Consider the following 16480-nt stretch of genomic DNA (forward strand, 5'->3'; position numbering starts at 1 on the left):
ACTCCGAGGTGTTTCTTTTCCGATATTAAAGGCTCAAGTTTTGACGCTCAAGACAAATTTCTCCCAGTATGTAATGCATGGGATAGTAAGGGTGCTACAAAACTCACCTGAACTAATGAAGCTAACCCTAAAACATAAATCGAACCGTGGCATGAGCATCATACCGGTATGTTCACCTTGGACCACCTTTTTTTTTCCTTGACCATTCAAGCTATTGCCGAGCTTGAATCATCCTAGAACGTTTTGAGTTCGATGAACCTGAGATATTGATCATCTGTTTTGCATTACTGATATTTTTTTTTTGCTGTACAGGACAAGCATCTTGACTACTACTTGTATTCGCATAGTTTGAATCTGAATCGATACAGGGTCCTTAGGAAAACTTGGCCACTAGAGTCAAAGCATGTGGCTTCGTTCATGAAAATTTTGCTGGAAAACACAAAGAGATTAGAGAAGATGGTCGTAATTGGACTGAAAGATTATCAAAAAGGAAGATTTTTTAAAGAGTTGCTTCAAATGGTTCCAGTGCTCTCACACGACAACATGTAGCCATTGTGTTCACCTAAACCAATCCGAAGTTGCATCAAATGGTTCTAATGCTCCCATTTTACTCTGTTTTTTTCTTCGTATAGTTGCGATTCCAATTCCACAACGTCTATCTCGAGTATTTTGCCATCTTTTACTCTCTCATGCCTATCATCTCTTACCGTATGCTTCTTGTTATCATACTTATATTTTACGTAGTTCTTTTTATAATTTTACGTAGTTCTTTTTATAAAAAAAAGTTTGTCAAACAAATTAACAAAAAAACTCTGAAAATACAGATGCATGTATAAATTTTTTAATCATATGTACAAGAATTAAAAACCAGCTATGAAATCCATCCATCTTGCTGCTACAAGTATATTTAAGGTTAAAGCCTTAAAGGTTACTACTATGAAATCCAAATAAGCCTCTTTATAATCTTTTATGGTTGTAGGTTAAAGTTGTAATCGAAGATAGTATCTATCACCTCTGCTTAAGGACGTCCTTTATTAAAGTAGGATTAGTTTAAGAAGAGGTCATAAGCTGCATAATCTAATCACAGGTTAGTACACTGAAGGCTCGTTTCAACTAGGTGAAACCAAGCTTTCTCCGGTTTAGTTTTGGTTCGGCTCTTGATTCAATCGAACTGCCTGATTCAGATCTGTCAATAACGGAGTTGGTGAATTAGTGACTAATGTATTTCTTAAATCTGAAGCAATTATGTCCTTCACCAACCCTTGCCATGACCATGGCTAGCTTTTGCTTTACACACCAACCATGCCGCCCTGTCAAATAAATCTTATTCTCTTATTGACTATTAAATGATTAAATTAGTAATTAGCGTAAAATTCAATGATTAGTTGAAAATTAAACAAAAAAAATACAGGTTTGATAAATTGTTAAAGCCGTAGAGAGGATCACAGCCGTCAAGATTGTGTCCTTTCTGAATCCAAACAGAGAGCATCAATAATGGCTTCTACGTCTTCTCTAGCACTCTCTCAAGCTCTCCTAACCCGAACCATCTCTCAGAATGGCTCTGAAAACCGTGTCTCTGTACCAGCTTTCTCTGGTCTCAAAGCCACTTCCCCACGCACCATCGCAACCGTGCGACGCAGTGTCTCCACGAGCAGTCACTCTCTCCGCCCAACGCTCGTTTGTGCAGCAGCCGTAGAGGCGATCGAGACAACCACTGATTCGTCTCTGGTTGATAAATCAGTGAACACGATCAGGTTTCTAGCAATCGATGCGGTTGAGAAAGCCAAATCAGGTCATCCAGGTCTTCCAATGGGTTGTGCTCCAATGTCTCATATATTGTACGATGAGTTCATGAGGTATAACCCTAAGAACCCTTACTGGTTTAACCGTGATCGGTTTGTTCTCTCTGCTGGACATGGATGCATGTTGCACTACGCTTTGCTTCACCTTGCTGGCTACGACAGCGTTAGGGTTTGTCATCTCATCTCTTCCTCTGCTGATCAATTTCCTCAGACTCATGTACATAAATTAGGATTGATGAAAATAGTGTTGGAATTGTTTATTAGGAGGAAGATTTGAAGAGCTTTCGTCAATGGGGAAGTAAAACTCCTGGTCACCCGGAGAACTTCGAGACACCTGGTGTTGAAGTCACTACTGGTTAGTTATTTCTTTGTGGGTTTCATGAGGATTCAAGAAGATTCTCTTATCCTTCAATCTTTGTAATTAATGCATCGTTTGCTTTTGCGTACATGTAGGTCCTCTTGGGCAAGGTATTGCAAATGCTGTTGGTTTAGCTCTTGCTGAGAAGCATCTAGCTGCTAGATTCAACAAACCTGACAATGAGATTGTTGACCACTACACGTAAGATTTTTGAATCTTTTTTGCTTAATTTGTTATTTTTCTCTGGTTTTGAGTTTGATATATATATGTTGCTATTTTGGGTTAGATATTCGATTCTTGGAGATGGTTGTCAGATGGAAGGGATTTCAAATGAAGTTTGCTCTTTGGCTGGCCACTGGGGACTTGGAAAGCTCATTGCTTTCTATGACGACAATCACATTTCTATTGATGGAGACACAAATATTGCTTTTACCGAGAGCGTGGACAAACGTTTTGAAGCTCTTGGATGGCATGTTATTTGGGTAAAGAATGGTAACAATGGTTATGATGAGATCCGTGCTGCCATTAGGGAAGCTAAGGCTGTAAAAGACAAGCCCACTTTGATTAAGGTAAAATCTCAATTTTGGTTAGCCATTATTAAACTCGTTAAGCAATGTTTGATTGTTCTTCAAGGCCTTTAATGTTCTGTTTTGTGGCATGTATGGTTTAGGTCACTACTACAATTGGTTATGGTTCTCCCAACAAGGCAAACTCATACAGTGTCCATGGAGCTGCGCTTGGAGAAAAGGAAGTTGAGGCTACCAGAAATAACCTTAGATGGCCATATGAGCCGTTCCAAGTACCTGAGGATGTCAAAAGGTAAATAGAACCTTCTGTTTCTGTTTGTGTGTAATGACACACTGCTTTGGTAAATTACTATAATTGTTACATTTTCTAGCCATTGGAGCCGTCACACGACAGAAGGGGCTGCTCTTGAAGCTGATTGGAGTGCCAAGTTTGCAGCTTATGAGAAGAAATACCCAGAGGAAGCTGCAGAGTTGATATCTATTATCTCGGGTGAATTGCCAGCCGGTTGGGAGAACGCACTTCCTGTAAGTATAACTTGTAACTTGTAATTGGTATTCTTGCATTGTTACTCAATGAAACTTTATTTGTATCTTTCAGACATATACACCAGAATCTCCAGGTGATGCCACCAGAAACCTGTCTCAGCAATGTCTTAACGCACTTGCCAAAGTTATGCCTGGTTTCCTTGGTGGGAGTGCTGACCTTGCATCTTCCAATATGACATTGCTTAAAGCATTTGGAAACTTCCAAAAAGATACACCTAAAGAAAGAAACCTTAGGTTTGGTGTGAGGGAACACGGAATGGGAGCTATCTGCAATGGCATAGCCCTTCACAGCCCCGGTTTCATCCCTTACTGTGCAACTTTCTTTGTGTTCACTGACTACATGAGAGCTGCAATGAGAATCTCAGCTTTGTCTGAAGCTGGTGTTATATACGTTATGACACATGACTCCATCGGTCTTGGAGAAGATGGACCAACCCACCAACCAATCGAACACTTATCCAGTTTTCGTGCCATGCCTAACATCATGATGTTCCGTCCAGCTGATGGGAACGAAACAGCCGGTGCATACAAAATCGCTGTCACAAAACGTAAGACACCTTCTGTCTTGGCCTTATCAAGACAAAACCTGCCTCAGCTTCCAGGAACATCAATTGAAAGCGTCGAGAAAGGTGGATACACCGTTTCTAACAACTCAACCGGTAACAAGCCCGATGTGATCTTGATCGGAACAGGATCAGAGCTAGAGATTGCCGCTCAAGCTGCAGAGGAGTTAAGGAAAGAAGGCAAAACAGTGAGAGTGGTTTCGTTTGTGTGTTGGGAGCTATTCGACGAGCAATCAAATGCATACAAGGAAAGTGTTTTGCCGTCTGATGTATCAGCTAGAGTAAGTATCGAAGCTGGATCGACTTTTGGATGGGGAAAGATTGTTGGAGGGAAGGGGAAATCTATTGGAATTGACACGTTTGGGGCAAGTGCACCAACAGGGAAACTTTATAAAGAGTTTGGTATCACCGTTGAAGCTATGGTTGATGCAGCTAACTCGCTTATCTAAACAGAGTATCTTACAACCACATAAAGAAATTTCAAAAGATGCTTATGTTTTCTTTGTATTGATTTATTTCAAAATCCATTGGTAATTTGGTATTCTGTACTTTTATGGTTGAATTTTTCCTTCTCGCAAAAAACATGAATGTCCATTTTGGTTGTCAAAATTTTCCTAATTTACACTTTTTTTTTTTACATCAATTTCCTAATTAACTTATTATTTATCAGTTCCAAATATGCACAACTAAAAAAGGAAGATGTCGTTATTGTCAACCAACCAATTTTCATGGGTTTTTGTTATAAACGCCCATTAAATTTATTAAGGCCCAATTAAAAATAACATCTTTCTCTCACCTACCAAAGAACAAAAGAGCCTCTCTCTCTCACCACTTGCTTTCTCGACTTGTTGACGTGAACACCTAACTAACACGTGTCATGTTACGATTGGGTATGATAAACGCTCTCAAACCAGACCAGAGTCGTAAGAGTTGGGTTGGTGAAAGATTTTGATGGATGCCTTCTCCTCTTACCAACTCCCCCCAAACCCCCTAAAAGTGTAAAGCCGCCAATACAACACACAAGTTTATAAATTTCGTTTCTGTAATCAGAGATTTAGACCAACAAATTTCTGCGTAATTAGAACAAGGGCAGAGTTGAGAAAGATCAAATCTTTCTAACAACAAGTTGTTCTCCAATGGCACAAGCTAGCAGAATCTGCAACGGTGTGCAAAACCCATTCGTTATCTCCAATCTTTCGAAATCCAATCAACACAAATCTGCCTTATCAGTCTCGTTGAAGACACAACAGCAGCCTCGTGCTTATTCGATTTCGTCCTTGGGTTTGAAGAAGACTGGGATGATGATGCTAAACAGCGGTTCTAGGATTCGTCCTGTTAAGGTTATGGCTTCTTTTTCCACGGCGGAGAAGGCGTCGGAGATTGTGCTTCAGCCCATTAGAGAAATCTCGGGTCTGATTAAGCTACCTGGCTCCAAGTCTCTGTCAAATCGGATCCTGCTTCTCGCCGCTCTCTCTGAGGTATATATTATAATCTCGGATTTCTCTCGTTTTTTTTCGAGCTTGAGGATGAAAGATAGAGACTTTACCATTTTGGCTATCATGTTTTAGGGAACTACTGTAGTGGACAACTTGTTGAACAGTGATGACATCAATTACATGCTTGATGCGTTGAAGAGATTAGGGCTTAATGTGGAAACTGACAGTGATAACAATCGTTCGGTAGTTGAAGGATGTGGTGGGATTTTCCCAGCTTCCATAGATTCAAAGAGTGATATCGAACTTTACCTCGGAAATGCAGGAACAGCCATGCGTCCACTTACCGCTGCAGTTACTGCTGCAGGTGGCAATGCAAGGTAGATGAAAGGAGTTGATGCTTCTGAGTGAGTTTTTGATGTTTAAAGAATGGAGCTTTGTGTTGATATAGATTTATTTTTTTGATCGGTTTATTCCAGTTATGTGCTTGATGGGGTGCCTCGGATGAGAGAAAGACCTATTGGAGATTTGGTTGTTGGTCTTAAGCAGCTTGGTGCTGATGTTGAATGCACTCTTGGAACTAACTGCCCTCCTGTTCGTGTTAACGCTAATGGTGGCCTTCCTGGTGGAAAGGTGAGATCTTGCAAATGGGATGTGTGATTTTGAATCTCGATACTTACTTTATGAACACTTGTAGCAATGTGTTTTCATCCTAGGCTTAGCTTGACAATATTTCATATATTAGTTTGTTGTTAGCGGATAGATCCTAAAAGAAGAGAAATTGGGTTTGGTGTTAAATTGATTTCTCTAGTAGTGATTACTATTCTTTCTCAGTTACTTTTTTTCTTGTATGGATTTGTTGATTGACACATCGGACATATATTGCATTTGCAGGTGAAGCTTTCGGGATCAATTAGTAGTCAGTACTTGACCGCTCTGCTCATGGCAGCTCCCTTAGCTCTTGGAGACGTCGAGATTGAGATAGTCGATAAATTGATTTCTGTTCCATATGTTGAAATGACACTGAAGTTGATGGAACGTTTTGGGGTTAGTGCCGAGCATAGTGATAGCTGGGATCGTTTCTTTGTCAAGGGAGGACAAAAATACAAGCAAGAGTTATTTTCTTTCCTTTTCTGAAATCACAAACCTTAGATTGACAATATAATGACTAAAATGGTGAAATGATTCAGGTCTCCAGGTAATGCGTACGTAGAAGGTGATGCTTCTAGTGCTAGTTATTTCTTGGCTGGTGCTGCCATTACTGGTGAGACTGTCACTGTTGAAGGTTGTGGAACGACCAGCTTGCAGGTAATATCTCTACTCTGAATCATTGATGATGATACTAAGTTTATAATGCAATTCGATCAGCTCAAACTTTTGTCTCTCTAAGGCTTTCTCAAGTTGTGTGAACTTATATTGAAGAATCTAAACCCAATTTTTTTGTGATGAATCTCAAGGGAGATGTGAAATTCGCAGAGGTTCTTGAGAAAATGGGATGTAAAGTGTCCTGGACAGAGAACAGTGTGACTGTGACAGGCCCGCCTAGAGATGCTTTTGGAATGAGACACTTGCGCGCTATTGATGTCAACATGAACAAAATGCCTGATGTAGCCATGACTCTTGCCGTCGTTGCTCTCTTTGCCGATGGTCCAACCACCATTAGAGATGGTAAGTAAAAAAGCCCCTCTCTTTGGATTAGTGTTTCTCAATATTTCATGGTCACTTAATAGTTCATTCTTTTTGGTCAATATAGTGGCTAGCTGGAGAGTAAAGGAGACAGAAAGGATGATTGCCATTTGCACAGAGCTTAGAAAGGTAATATTTCCCCCTCGTTTCTCGGTTTATAATGTTCGTTCTAAGTAGATCGGTGCATAAAATTTTGCTCTTTTTGTGTCTTCAGCTGGGAGCTACAGTGGAAGAAGGTTCAGATTATTGTGTGATAACTCCACCAAAAAAGGTGAAACCAGCGGAGATTGATACATATGATGATCACAGAATGGCAATGGCATTCTCTCTTGCAGCTTGTGCTGATGTTCCGGTCACCATCAGAGATCCTGGTTGCACAAGAAAAACTTTCCCTGACTACTTCGAAGTCCTTGAAAGAATCACAAAACACTAAACAATCTAAACACCACCACTGTCTGTCCTTTTTGATCCAATGCTTGCTTATCTGTTTTCCATGTTTTTTGCCTCTGTAACAGTATTAGAAACCGAGAGTATTGTTTGTGTGTGTACTGTGTACTGGAATTGAGTGAGATGCAATCATTGAATCAGTTTTTGCTCTTTATATACCCTTGTATTTAGTGTTGTTTTGATGGGCTGACCAAGCCCATTCTGTCCTAGCCCGTTTTGATATCAACTCTGTTCCGACTCTGTATGGTAAATGTTACACGTTTGGACAATCGCATACAAAATACGCAACGCTCGAGAACCACATCTCTTAACACATTCAAATCGCTATCACAGTCGAATCACATTGCCTTATAATCAAGAAGAGGGAGCTAAATGGTATAGTATTGTATTGTCTTGGAATTTTAACAGCAATGAGAAAGAGACAAGAGAGTAGATCTTGGAGTAGATACATCTGAAAGAGGGACAAAGGCACGGGGACATGTTATGCCAATTCATAAAGGAGAAAAAGAGGACATGTTCTTGTCTTATGTAATCAAAATCCTCACATGGGGTCCTTGAGTGCCATTATAGCCTTTTTATTCACTTGTTCCTTTTTCTAATAATAAAAAGAAAAAAACATCTTGTGATTCCAACAACATTTTATTGTTTAGCCATTTTAAAAAAAGTTGGTTTATAAAAAAAACACTACTAAACCATGATTTTTAACCCTACACACTTTGGCAGGATCACCTAATGGCTCTGTACAAAAGTGCCATATTTAGAGAATTGGTTTCTTGGAAATGTATAGTAATTTAGAGTATCGTGTTTTTTTTATAGAGGAAAGCAGGGAAAACGAGCTATTTCCTCCCCCCCCCCCCAAAACTATCGTATCTTGCTGGATGGAACCCGAACTATGGACACGAGCTATATATTCCTGTCAACTATGTTTGACACCTATTTCTCCCAAAATCGAAAGTTCTACACTTATATCACCCCGAATTAAAAGTTCGAGATGTAATTACACCTAATCTTGGGTTTTTCATGGTTTACTATTTGCTTAACCGTCTAACAAAAAGCCTAAACCAATTTAGACCCGTTTAAACCTATTTTGACCCAAATTTATCGAGATAACCATAATTTGACCCGATTGTTTTCGATTTTTAGTGGTTTTGACCCGACTAAACATTGTTTGAAACCCAAAATCATCGAGAGAACCCTAAATTGAGAAATCCCCAAAAAGGGAAAAACCCTAAAAAGAGCGAATCCGAGTTCAATCGATTTGATGGCGTTAATCGAGAGAGATCCCGGCGGCCCAACGCCTGATTACGACGAAGAAGGTGAAGATAGAGACCAATTTCACATCGAGCAGATGATTGAGGAGTTTGTCGATGAACCTCCAATCCGCCACGATGTGTACCCAGAGAGTGAAGACGACGGTGACGATGGTCCGGCAAGAGCTCGTACGAATATGAGGCGTGGTAATGGGGAGTTGTTCTACAAGCAGGCGTTTTTCAATGGGGTGGCTTTCAAGGAGGCGGTTCTCGATTATGTTCTCAAAATTGGGAGAAATCTGAAGCAGTACAAGTATGATAAAGCGAAAATAGGGTTTAAATGTGTTGGTGTTAATGATGAGGATGGATCTAAATGTGAGTGGAAGGTTTATGCGTCAATTCTGTCAAATGATAAGATGTGGAGGATCAATAGGTTCATCGATAAGCATAGTTGTATTCCAAATGGAGAGTGTGAGATGTTAACAGTGCCGCATATAGTTAGGTTGTTTGTTGATAAGATTAGGGATGATCCTGAGTTCTTCATGCCAAGGAAGATCGAAGAAATTGTAAAAGTAGATTGGAAGATCAATATCACTAGGCCTCAGTGTCAAGCTGCTAGGAAGACAACTTTAAAGTGGATTGAGAGGGAGTATGAAGAGCAGTTCCATAGATTAAGAGATTATGCAGCTGAGATTATGGAAGCAAACCCGAATTCACATGTTGAGGTCGAATGTATTACGGATGATGATGGTAAAGACATGTTCAACAGGTTCTATGTTTGTTTTGACAACATAAGAAGAACATGGATGGCGACTTGTAGGTCGATCATAGGAATTGATGGTTGCTTTTTGAAGAATAAGATTAAGGGTCAACTATTGGTAGCTTTAGGCAGAGATGTAAACAATGGTATATATCCAATAGCATGGGGAGTTGTCAAGGTTGAGAACTATGAAAATTGGTTATGGTTTGCTAAGTTGTTGAAAGAAGACTTTGGGTTAAACGATGGTGATGGATTCATCCTGATGTCCGATAGACAAAAGGCAAGTTTATTCTTTTTATTTAACTTCATTTATGCTTTTATTTTGGCTTCTCTTATTTAACTTGACTTATGCTTTTACGTCTCAGGGATTGATCAAGGCTGCTTCGTGGAGTTACCAAAGATAGAGCATCGGATGTGTGTTCAACACATCTACGGTCACTTGAAAAAGGCTCATGGAAATAAAGCCCGACTGAAGCCACTGCTTTGGGATTTGGCATGGTCTTACAATGAGTCAGATTATAGGCAGCATTTTAACAGCTCCATCAACAAGGCAAGAGAGAAGCCTTTTGTTGCCATGTTAGAGACAATAAGACGACTGGCCATGGTGCGAATTGCAAAGAGGTCTGCCATATCTAATTCTCACACAGGTAAAATTCTTCTTATCCTTATGTATTATTTGTTGTGTTTATAGATTCTCATGTTTTTCACAAATGTTTGCACGGATATGTACTCCATATGTTGTTAAGTTTCTTGCGGCTGAGCACAAAGCAGCATCTACGGCTAAGGTATCAACAAGCACAAATGGGACCTTCAAAGTCAAAGTCAGTGGAGACACTCACCGTGTTTGTTTAAAGAAGATGACTTGTACGTGTCAGAAGTGGCAAATATGTGGCATCCCATGTGAGCATGCATATGGTCTCATCATTGATAAGAAGCTAACGGCTGAGAACTACGTCTGCCAGTGGTTCCGAACAGCTATATGGAGGAGAAACTATGAAGAAGGCCTAACTCCACAAAGAAGTGCAAAGTTTTGGCCTTGTACAAATGGGAATAAGGTGTATGTAGAACCACCTGAGGAAAAACAGACCAAGGCTGACAAGAAAAGGAAGAAGGGTGTCAATGAGTCACCTACTAAGAAGCAACCAAAACAGAAAAAAAGAATAATGCATTGTGGCATTTGTGGGGAAGCTAACCATAACTCTAGATTCCATAAGTCTGAATTTGCTCAGGTATGATATATTGCTTTGATGTTTCCAGTTTCTAACTTTTCTTTTGGTTACTAACTCTAATGCCATGTTTTTTCAGCCTTCTCGACAACCTACTCAACCTGAACCAAGTCAAGGATCACTCACTCAAGCTTGATCAAGAACCTACTTATTACTAGGGTGCTAATTTTGTGGTTGCCTAGATACATATTTTCGACCACATGAACTCTTTTCTTCCCCTAGGTCGCTTAGTATCTTTTGTCTCCAATGGTGAATTTTGTGGTTGCCTAGATACATATTTTCGACCACATGAACTTTTTTCTTCCCCTAGGTCGTTTAGTGTCTTTTGTCTCCAATGGTGAATTTTGTGGTTGCTCATGTTGTATTTTCGACCACATATACTCTTGCCTTTCCTAACTCTTTTGTATGATCTATTTCGTTTCAAATGATGATCGTTTATGACATTTAATTTCATCTCTTTTGATGATCGTTTATAACACACCAAATGTAGCTTCATCTTTGACACAAAAGGTTTCATTGTCTTAAATCATTGACAAACAAACAAACATGACCATACACCATTTGTTCAACCAACTACTTTGCTTAGTACAATCATGACCATACAAACTAACAATACAACATTCATCATCTTCTTATTCCATGATTTTGCTTCACCTAAACCATCTTCAACCTTCTCCAAGACCTCCTTCTCCATCTTCTCATAAACCAGAGTATCAAACTCCAACCTCTTTGTCCTAAGCTCTTTCAATTGTTGCTCAAGTCCAGCATTCTTCATAGCCAATGCATCTACCTCATTCAGCAAAGCTTCATCGACCCACTTGAACACATGTTCATCGTTCCGAAGCTACCATTACCCAATTATTAGAACCACCCAAAATCATGAGACAAGAGGATAAAAGCATAAATTTTACCTTATTTGTTGCGGCAAAACTACAACGGTAGTATCTCCGGTAATGATTCAGATCAGATTTCGAGATCAAAGCTACAACAGCTTCCCCGCACCAACATCTCTTTGGCACACCGAACACTCTTCCTCTCGCACGAGAACTGGATGATTCGGTCGAATTGCTCATTCTGAATCTCGAATTCGATAATGGAACCCAGAAAAGAAGAAAGAAGAAGAACAATTCCAAATCGATTGTAGGGTTCGTGATTTTTGAAAATTGGGGATTTGTGGGTTCATGGGTCTTAACAGGATAATGAATCGGGTCTTTAATGGTTCAATTTTCGGTTTATATGGTTTGGTATTGGGTTCAAAAGCTAAACCAACACAATTTTAATTCGGGGTGATATAAGTGTAGAACTTTCGATTTAGGGAGAAATAGGTGTCAATCATAGTTGACAGGGATATATAGCTCGTGTCCATAGTTCGGGTTCCATACAACAAAATATGATAGTTTTGGGAGAGAAAATAGCTTGTTTCCCGAGGAAAGCACTAAAACCAAAGTTTGAAGAGCCCAAAATATCTCTTACACCACCATTCAAGGAAAACGAATAAACATAGGACTTAGGGGTCATCTAACAACCTACCTTCTGTTCAAATTTAGAGTCCATTTTGCTTATTTAACAACTACCCGCAAAACAAACCCTATTAACCAAAAAGTTGAAAACTTTTGGTTCAAATTCAAAAACCTTTTTGGGATCAGAGGCTTCCCGAAAATCTTGGAGTATTATTATTCACCAATCACAAAAAAAAAAATTTCAAGTCTCCTTTAGAAGATTCAAACAACTTTTACAGTCAAAAATTTATCAATTATCAACAGAAATCTCCATCTTTTCTATTTATTTTTTATTTAATTTAAATTCAAGTCAAACAGATCAAAAATACCTGTTTTTGACTCTCTTTTCTTCTTCTCCCTTGATTTGAATCTCTAAAATCTTCAATCCCCATGTTCTAATTTAAAAGTTTTACAACAGTCTCTTTTTTATCACACACACAAACTTTGATCCTCGAATATAAAATATATAATAAAAAGAGAAGATTCTAAGAAGAAGCTGCCATTAAAAACTCCAAAAACAAGGCAAGAGAAGAAGAAGAAGAAGAAGAAGAAAAAAAAAAAAGCAATGTCGCGTCTAGACGAGATGATGATACCTTCAAGCCCAGGCAAGTTCAAGATGGAGAAATCTTCATACTTGCATCGTCTCAGATTCCAATCTTCTCTCACAAAGTTTGCATTTTTCTCCTTCTTCCTCCTCTGTCTCATCTCTCTACTCTTCCTCCGATCTCCTCCTTCCGTCAACCCTTCCCCTTCCTCCTCCTCCTCCGATCCATCTCGCCGCTCACTCCGTACCTCCACCTACGGAGGACCCGCTTGGGAAAAACGTATCCGATCCTCTGCTCGTATCCGAACCTCAACAACCAACGGAATCACAGTTTTAGTAACCGGAGCAGCAGGTTTCGTCGGCACGCACGTCTCCGCCGCATTGAAACGCCGAGGAGACGGCGTAATCGGGCTAGACAACTTCAACGACTACTACGATCCATCCCTGAAACGAGCGAGACAAGCTTTACTAGAGAGAAGCGGCATCTTCATAGTAGAAGGAGACATAAACGACGTCGAATTGCTACGTAAGCTGTTCAAGATCGTCTCCTTCACTCACGTTATGCATCTAGCAGCTCAAGCTGGTGTACGGTACGCAATGGAAAACCCTAGCTCTTATGTTCACAGCAACATCGCCGGATTCGTTAATCTCCTCGAGATCTGCAAATCCGCGAATCCACAGCCTGCTATAGTCTGGGCTTCGTCTAGCTCCGTCTACGGACTCAACACGAAAGTCCCCTTCTCGGAGAAAGATAGAACAGATCAACCGGCGAGTTTATACGCCGCGACTAAAAAAGCCGGCGAAGAGATCGCCCACACCTACAACCACATCTACGGGTTATCACTAACCGGATTGAGGTTTTTCACGGTGTACGGACCTTGGGGAAGGCCAGACATGGCCTACTTCTTCTTCACCAAAGATATACTAAAAGGCAAATCGATTTCGATATTCGAATCGGCGAATCACGGAACGGTGGCTAGGGATTTCACTTACATTGACGATATAGTGAAAGGATGTTTAGCGTCGCTTGATACGGCGGAGAAGAGTACGGGGACAGGAGGGAAGAAGAGAGGTCCGGCGCAGTTGAGAGTGTTTAACCTAGGGAACACGTCGCCGGTGCCGGTTTCAGATCTGGTGAGGATATTGGAGAGGCAGTTGAAAGTGAAGGCGAAGAAGAATGTGATTAAGATGCCACGAAACGGTGACGTTCCGTTTACTCATGCTAATATTAGTTTAGCTCAACGTGAGCTTGGTTATAAACCCACCACTGATCTCCAGACCGGTTTGAAGAAGTTTGTCAGATGGTATTTGAATTATTACTCCTCCTCCGGTCACTCTAAAGCCGCCGCTAGATGATGATCATTGATGATCTTTTGATTTCTTTGTGTTTTTTCTTTTCTTCTGTTTGAGTAATTTTGGGGGATTGTTGTTGTAACAGAGAGTGAGAAGAGCACAGACAGAGACCCATTCGGTGATTTTTAATTTAATTTATTTATTTTACTTCTCCGGTACGTAACTGTTGTAGTGGTTGATTTGATTAAATAAAAGAGAAATCACAAAAAGAACAGTCTATTCTTAGACAACAGTTAGGCTTAGAAATCGTATTTAGTTCTTCCACTACCTAGAACAAGACATAACATATCTGGAATGTTTGAAGTAGATTTGTAGAAGTTCCACGCCTCGAGCATTAGGCGTTTTCTTGATCCTTTGAAGTGAACGATCTGCGTTTTATTAACAGTAGTGAGAATATGATGAAAGGGTTCGTGATGGTTTCTTTAAGGTTAGGGATTTAGAGTGTACCTTGACATCTAATGGCATGCCATGAAACTGACCAGCACCTTCAGGAGGTGTCCAGTTGTATAGAGCACATGGTAAAAACAGCACTGAAGCTCCAGCTATTTCTTGTGTGAATGCTTGTGGCTTTGTAAATCTCTTTGCGTCAAAGGAAGGGTGAGATTTTACAACCCATACCAGAGCCAATTGATCACCAAGCATGCGCGAAGCTTTCATGTATTTGGTTTTGTATGCTTTTAGGACTTCTTCTAGAAAAACTTTCGCCCTGCATTTGAATCACATGAAGACCAATTCATCAGTATGCTGAGTATATAAGTTTCAATATAGATAGAATCAGCTTTTTGTGATCATCTACGCTGATTTTCATACCAGGTTCAGATACTGATTCCAAAGAGACAACGAGTATTTCTTTAACTAGCATAAGAGATTCTATTTCAATTAAACGAGGAGAGAAAAGGATAAATGCACACCTTAGGATCCCTTCACGTGTGCCTCTCACAGCTATAAATCCTGAATTCAGCGGCTGATCTTTATTGTTCCTGAATGTGAGAGCTAAATGGAAGCTTGGATGCTTGTCAAATATAGTCCCGATGTCGTCAACCACAGCTATATCAGAATCAGTGAATATATAGTGGTTTATCGCACCCTCTTTCTTCTCAAGCTTCATCTCAAGAAAGGCCTGCAGAATCAATTTTTTAACAAGAATCATGACCCAATGAGCATTTGTTTACTCTCAACAACTCAGGCACTTTACTAAATACTTTCTTAAGAATGAATAAAAAGGAAACTTAGGCCGGGTCTTAAGAAATGTATGCCAAAGAAATAGATAGATAGGCAAAACCAACAAATTTATTCTACCTAGGTATCAGTGCGATTTTGCTCTTACAATGTAAGACCTGATTCTTTGAAGCATCAGGTTACCCCGTGAATAATCACCCCGAACAGGCTGTACCACCACATTACTTTGTTGGATGGAGAGATCAGAAGCTGGATCAGTCAATATGACAACATTGCTCTTGGGCATAGTCACCTAAACACCAGAATTGTATCAGATAGCAGACGCAGAAGCTAAGAAACACCAAAAAAAAAACAAAATTTAGAGGAAAAACTCAGCAATGTTACCTGAATGAAGTTGGCAAATGCATTTAGAACTGCCATTGACCTCTGTGGCTTGCTGTAGGTAACATTCCCAACAACAGAAACCATATTGGAGGATTTCACATTATCTACCGTAGTATTATAAATAGTAAACACTGTAACAAAAGAAACACCATTTCCAGCACCAGACACATGAGAAGTTGAAGTGTGAGTCTTGTTCAGAGCCTTTGTGCCTAAACAAAAGACAATTTACAACACTGTCATCCCAAATTGCAGTTCCTAAAAAAGCATACAATGAGATATTCAAAGAATGAAAACAATGGTCCAATGTTTGTGAAGCAAACCAAAACAAACTAAGTGTATGACATCTCATTGACAAAAGTCCTGAGTTCTACACCCAAGTTATACTAAAACTATTACTCAGATCACTTTCTGAACACAAATCGAAGATGGTGATTGATTCAGATCTGTGCCTAGACCAAAATAGTGCTTAATTACGAACTTATAGCAATTAGGTAGTGAGCTTCTAGCAAACCTAAAAATAGGAGTATACGCAAAAAAAAACTAACCTCGGCAATGTAATCGATCCGGCAAGCCTTGACCAGCTACAGGACCGAGCACAAGGTGATTCAATTTCTTACTACGAACGGTTTGCTCATCGTTCCTCACCGAATCGGAAGAAAAACCAACAAGTGACGAGAGATGAGGAAGAACAAAGAGCACAGGAATAAGTAAAAGAAAACGACGCCATCCGCTACAAGATCTCATGCTCCGATAATCTCTCCGGGAAGCCATTGATTTCGTATAAACAAACCCCTTCAATTGCAATCGCTGATCTTCGGAGGATTGAGTACACTAACCCCGCCAGAACCGGAGATAGATCCAAACTACGTGACGTTTTTCTATTTAAGATCTTCTTAAAAAACGACGCGATTTTCTTTTGTTAC

At 39.9% G+C, this 16480-nt stretch overlaps 7 protein-coding genes across 9 annotated transcripts; 5 read left to right on the top strand and 2 right to left on the bottom strand.

Annotated features, from left to right (window-relative positions):
* Window positions 1–1298: 1298 nt before the first annotated feature.
* Window positions 1299–4405, top strand: LOC104783087 (transketolase-2, chloroplastic). The gene is made up of 7 exons (XM_010508166.3): window positions 1299–1971; window positions 2067–2157; window positions 2256–2361; window positions 2447–2729; window positions 2831–2979; window positions 3059–3212; window positions 3286–4405. The coding sequence occupies exons 1-7, from the start codon at window positions 1495–1497 to the stop codon at window positions 4243–4245; spliced, it is 2220 nt and encodes a 739-aa protein (XP_010506468.1). The 5' UTR covers window positions 1299–1494; the 3' UTR covers window positions 4246–4405.
* Window positions 4406–4590: 185 nt separating this feature from the next.
* Window positions 4591–7516, top strand: LOC104783088 (3-phosphoshikimate 1-carboxyvinyltransferase, chloroplastic). Of its 2 annotated transcripts, none has more exons than XM_010508167.3 (8): window positions 4591–5274; window positions 5365–5609; window positions 5709–5862; window positions 6124–6344; window positions 6420–6537; window positions 6687–6897; window positions 6983–7044; window positions 7130–7516. In XM_010508167.3, exons 1-8 carry the CDS (start codon window positions 4933–4935, stop codon window positions 7346–7348), a joined length of 1572 nt encoding a protein of 523 aa, XP_010506469.1. In that variant the 5' UTR covers window positions 4591–4932; the 3' UTR covers window positions 7349–7516. The 2 variants fall into 2 exon arrangements, with proteins under 2 accessions (XP_010506469.1, XP_010506470.1); XM_010508168.3 differs by having other exon boundaries at window positions 6124–6338.
* Window positions 7517–8623: 1107 nt separating this feature from the next.
* Window positions 8624–10063, top strand: LOC104784419 (uncharacterized). The gene is made up of 2 exons (XM_087509595.1): window positions 8624–9656; window positions 9738–10063. Exons 1-2 carry the CDS (start codon window positions 8624–8626, stop codon window positions 10061–10063), a joined length of 1359 nt encoding a protein of 452 aa, XP_087365721.1.
* A 19-nt stretch (window positions 10064–10082) lies between these two features.
* On the top strand, window positions 10083–10734 carry LOC104783089 (uncharacterized). The gene is made up of 2 exons (XM_010508169.2): window positions 10083–10601; window positions 10678–10734. The coding sequence occupies exons 1-2, from the start codon at window positions 10083–10085 to the stop codon at window positions 10732–10734; spliced, it is 576 nt and encodes a 191-aa protein (XP_010506471.2).
* A 361-nt stretch (window positions 10735–11095) lies between these two features.
* On the bottom strand, window positions 11096–13783 carry LOC147946388 (uncharacterized protein At4g04775-like). Its single transcript, XM_087511248.1, has 2 exons — window positions 11510–13783; window positions 11096–11442 (listed from the first exon to the last, which is right to left on the bottom strand). The coding sequence occupies exons 1-2, from the start codon at window positions 11669–11671 to the stop codon at window positions 11164–11166; spliced, it is 441 nt and encodes a 146-aa protein (XP_087367374.1). The 5' UTR covers window positions 11672–13783; the 3' UTR covers window positions 11096–11163.
* LOC147946389 (UDP-glucuronate 4-epimerase 4) lies at window positions 12076–14203 on the top strand. The gene has a single exon (XM_087511245.1). It carries the CDS (start codon window positions 12663–12665, stop codon window positions 13995–13997), a length of 1335 nt encoding a protein of 444 aa, XP_087367371.1. The 5' UTR covers window positions 12076–12662; the 3' UTR covers window positions 13998–14203.
* LOC104783092 (uncharacterized) lies at window positions 14151–16441 on the bottom strand. Of its 2 annotated transcripts, none has more exons than XR_015597384.1 (6): window positions 16103–16411; window positions 15558–15766; window positions 15294–15465; window positions 14906–15114; window positions 14442–14700; window positions 14151–14362 (listed from the first exon to the last, which is right to left on the bottom strand). XR_015597384.1 is itself a non-coding variant. In XM_010508172.3 (6 exons), exons 1-6 carry the CDS (start codon window positions 16326–16328, stop codon window positions 14234–14236), a joined length of 1176 nt encoding a protein of 391 aa, XP_010506474.1. In that variant the 5' UTR covers window positions 16329–16441; the 3' UTR covers window positions 14151–14233. The 2 variants fall into 2 exon arrangements, 1 of the variants encoding a protein (XP_010506474.1); XM_010508172.3 differs by having other exon boundaries at window positions 15322–15465; window positions 16103–16441.
* Between the last annotated feature and the right edge of the window lie 39 nt (window positions 16442–16480).

This window comes from Camelina sativa, chromosome 4 (genome assembly GCF_030686135.1).
Source record: "Camelina sativa cultivar CO46 ecotype springtype chromosome 4, ASM3068613v1".
In the NCBI taxonomy this organism is placed as follows: Eukaryota; Viridiplantae; Streptophyta; class Magnoliopsida; order Brassicales; family Brassicaceae; genus Camelina; species Camelina sativa.

Bases quoted from the DNA above. Each gene is read 5' to 3' on its own strand.
- LOC147946388 (XM_087511248.1), bottom strand. From the start codon at position 11,671: ATGAGCAATTCGACCGAATCATCCAGTTCTCGTGCGAGAGGAAGAGTG. The intron at 11,443-11,509 runs GTAAAATTTATG...GGGTAATGGTAG, and splicing joins GTTTTGCCGCAACAAATAAG to CTTCGGAACGATGAACATGT.
- LOC104783089 (XM_010508169.2), top strand. From the start codon at position 10,083: ATGTTTGCACGGATATGTACTCCATATGTTGTTAAGTTTCTTGCGGCT. The intron at 10,602-10,677 runs GTATGATATATT...ATGTTTTTTCAG, and splicing joins ATAAGTCTGAATTTGCTCAG to CCTTCTCGACAACCTACTCA.
- LOC147946389 (XM_087511245.1), top strand. From the start codon at position 12,663: ATGTCGCGTCTAGACGAGATGATGATACCTTCAAGCCCAGGCAAGTTC.
- LOC104784419 (XM_087509595.1), top strand. From the start codon at position 8,624: ATGGCGTTAATCGAGAGAGATCCCGGCGGCCCAACGCCTGATTACGAC. The intron at 9,657-9,737 runs GTTTATTCTTTT...TTTACGTCTCAG, and splicing joins GTCCGATAGACAAAAGGCAA to GGATTGATCAAGGCTGCTTC.
- LOC104783087 (XM_010508166.3), top strand. From the start codon at position 1,495: ATGGCTTCTACGTCTTCTCTAGCACTCTCTCAAGCTCTCCTAACCCGA. The intron at 2,980-3,058 runs GTAAATAGAACC...TACATTTTCTAG, and splicing joins GTACCTGAGGATGTCAAAAG to CCATTGGAGCCGTCACACGA. The intron at 3,213-3,285 runs GTAAGTATAACT...TGTATCTTTCAG, and splicing joins GTTGGGAGAACGCACTTCCT to ACATATACACCAGAATCTCC.
- LOC104783088 (XM_010508167.3), top strand. From the start codon at position 4,933: ATGGCACAAGCTAGCAGAATCTGCAACGGTGTGCAAAACCCATTCGTT. The intron at 6,345-6,419 runs GTTATTTTCTTT...GAAATGATTCAG, and splicing joins GGACAAAAATACAAGCAAGA to GTCTCCAGGTAATGCGTACG. The intron at 6,898-6,982 runs GTAAGTAAAAAA...TGGTCAATATAG, and splicing joins TCCAACCACCATTAGAGATG to TGGCTAGCTGGAGAGTAAAG.
- LOC104783092 (XM_010508172.3), bottom strand. From the start codon at position 16,328: ATGGCTTCCCGGAGAGATTATCGGAGCATGAGATCTTGTAGCGGATGG. The intron at 14,701-14,905 runs GTGTGCATTTAT...ATTCAAATGCAG, and splicing joins ACACGTGAAGGGATCCTAAG to GGCGAAAGTTTTTCTAGAAG. The intron at 14,363-14,441 runs GTACACTCTAAA...AATAAAACGCAG, and splicing joins GCATGCCATTAGATGTCAAG to ATCGTTCACTTCAAAGGATC.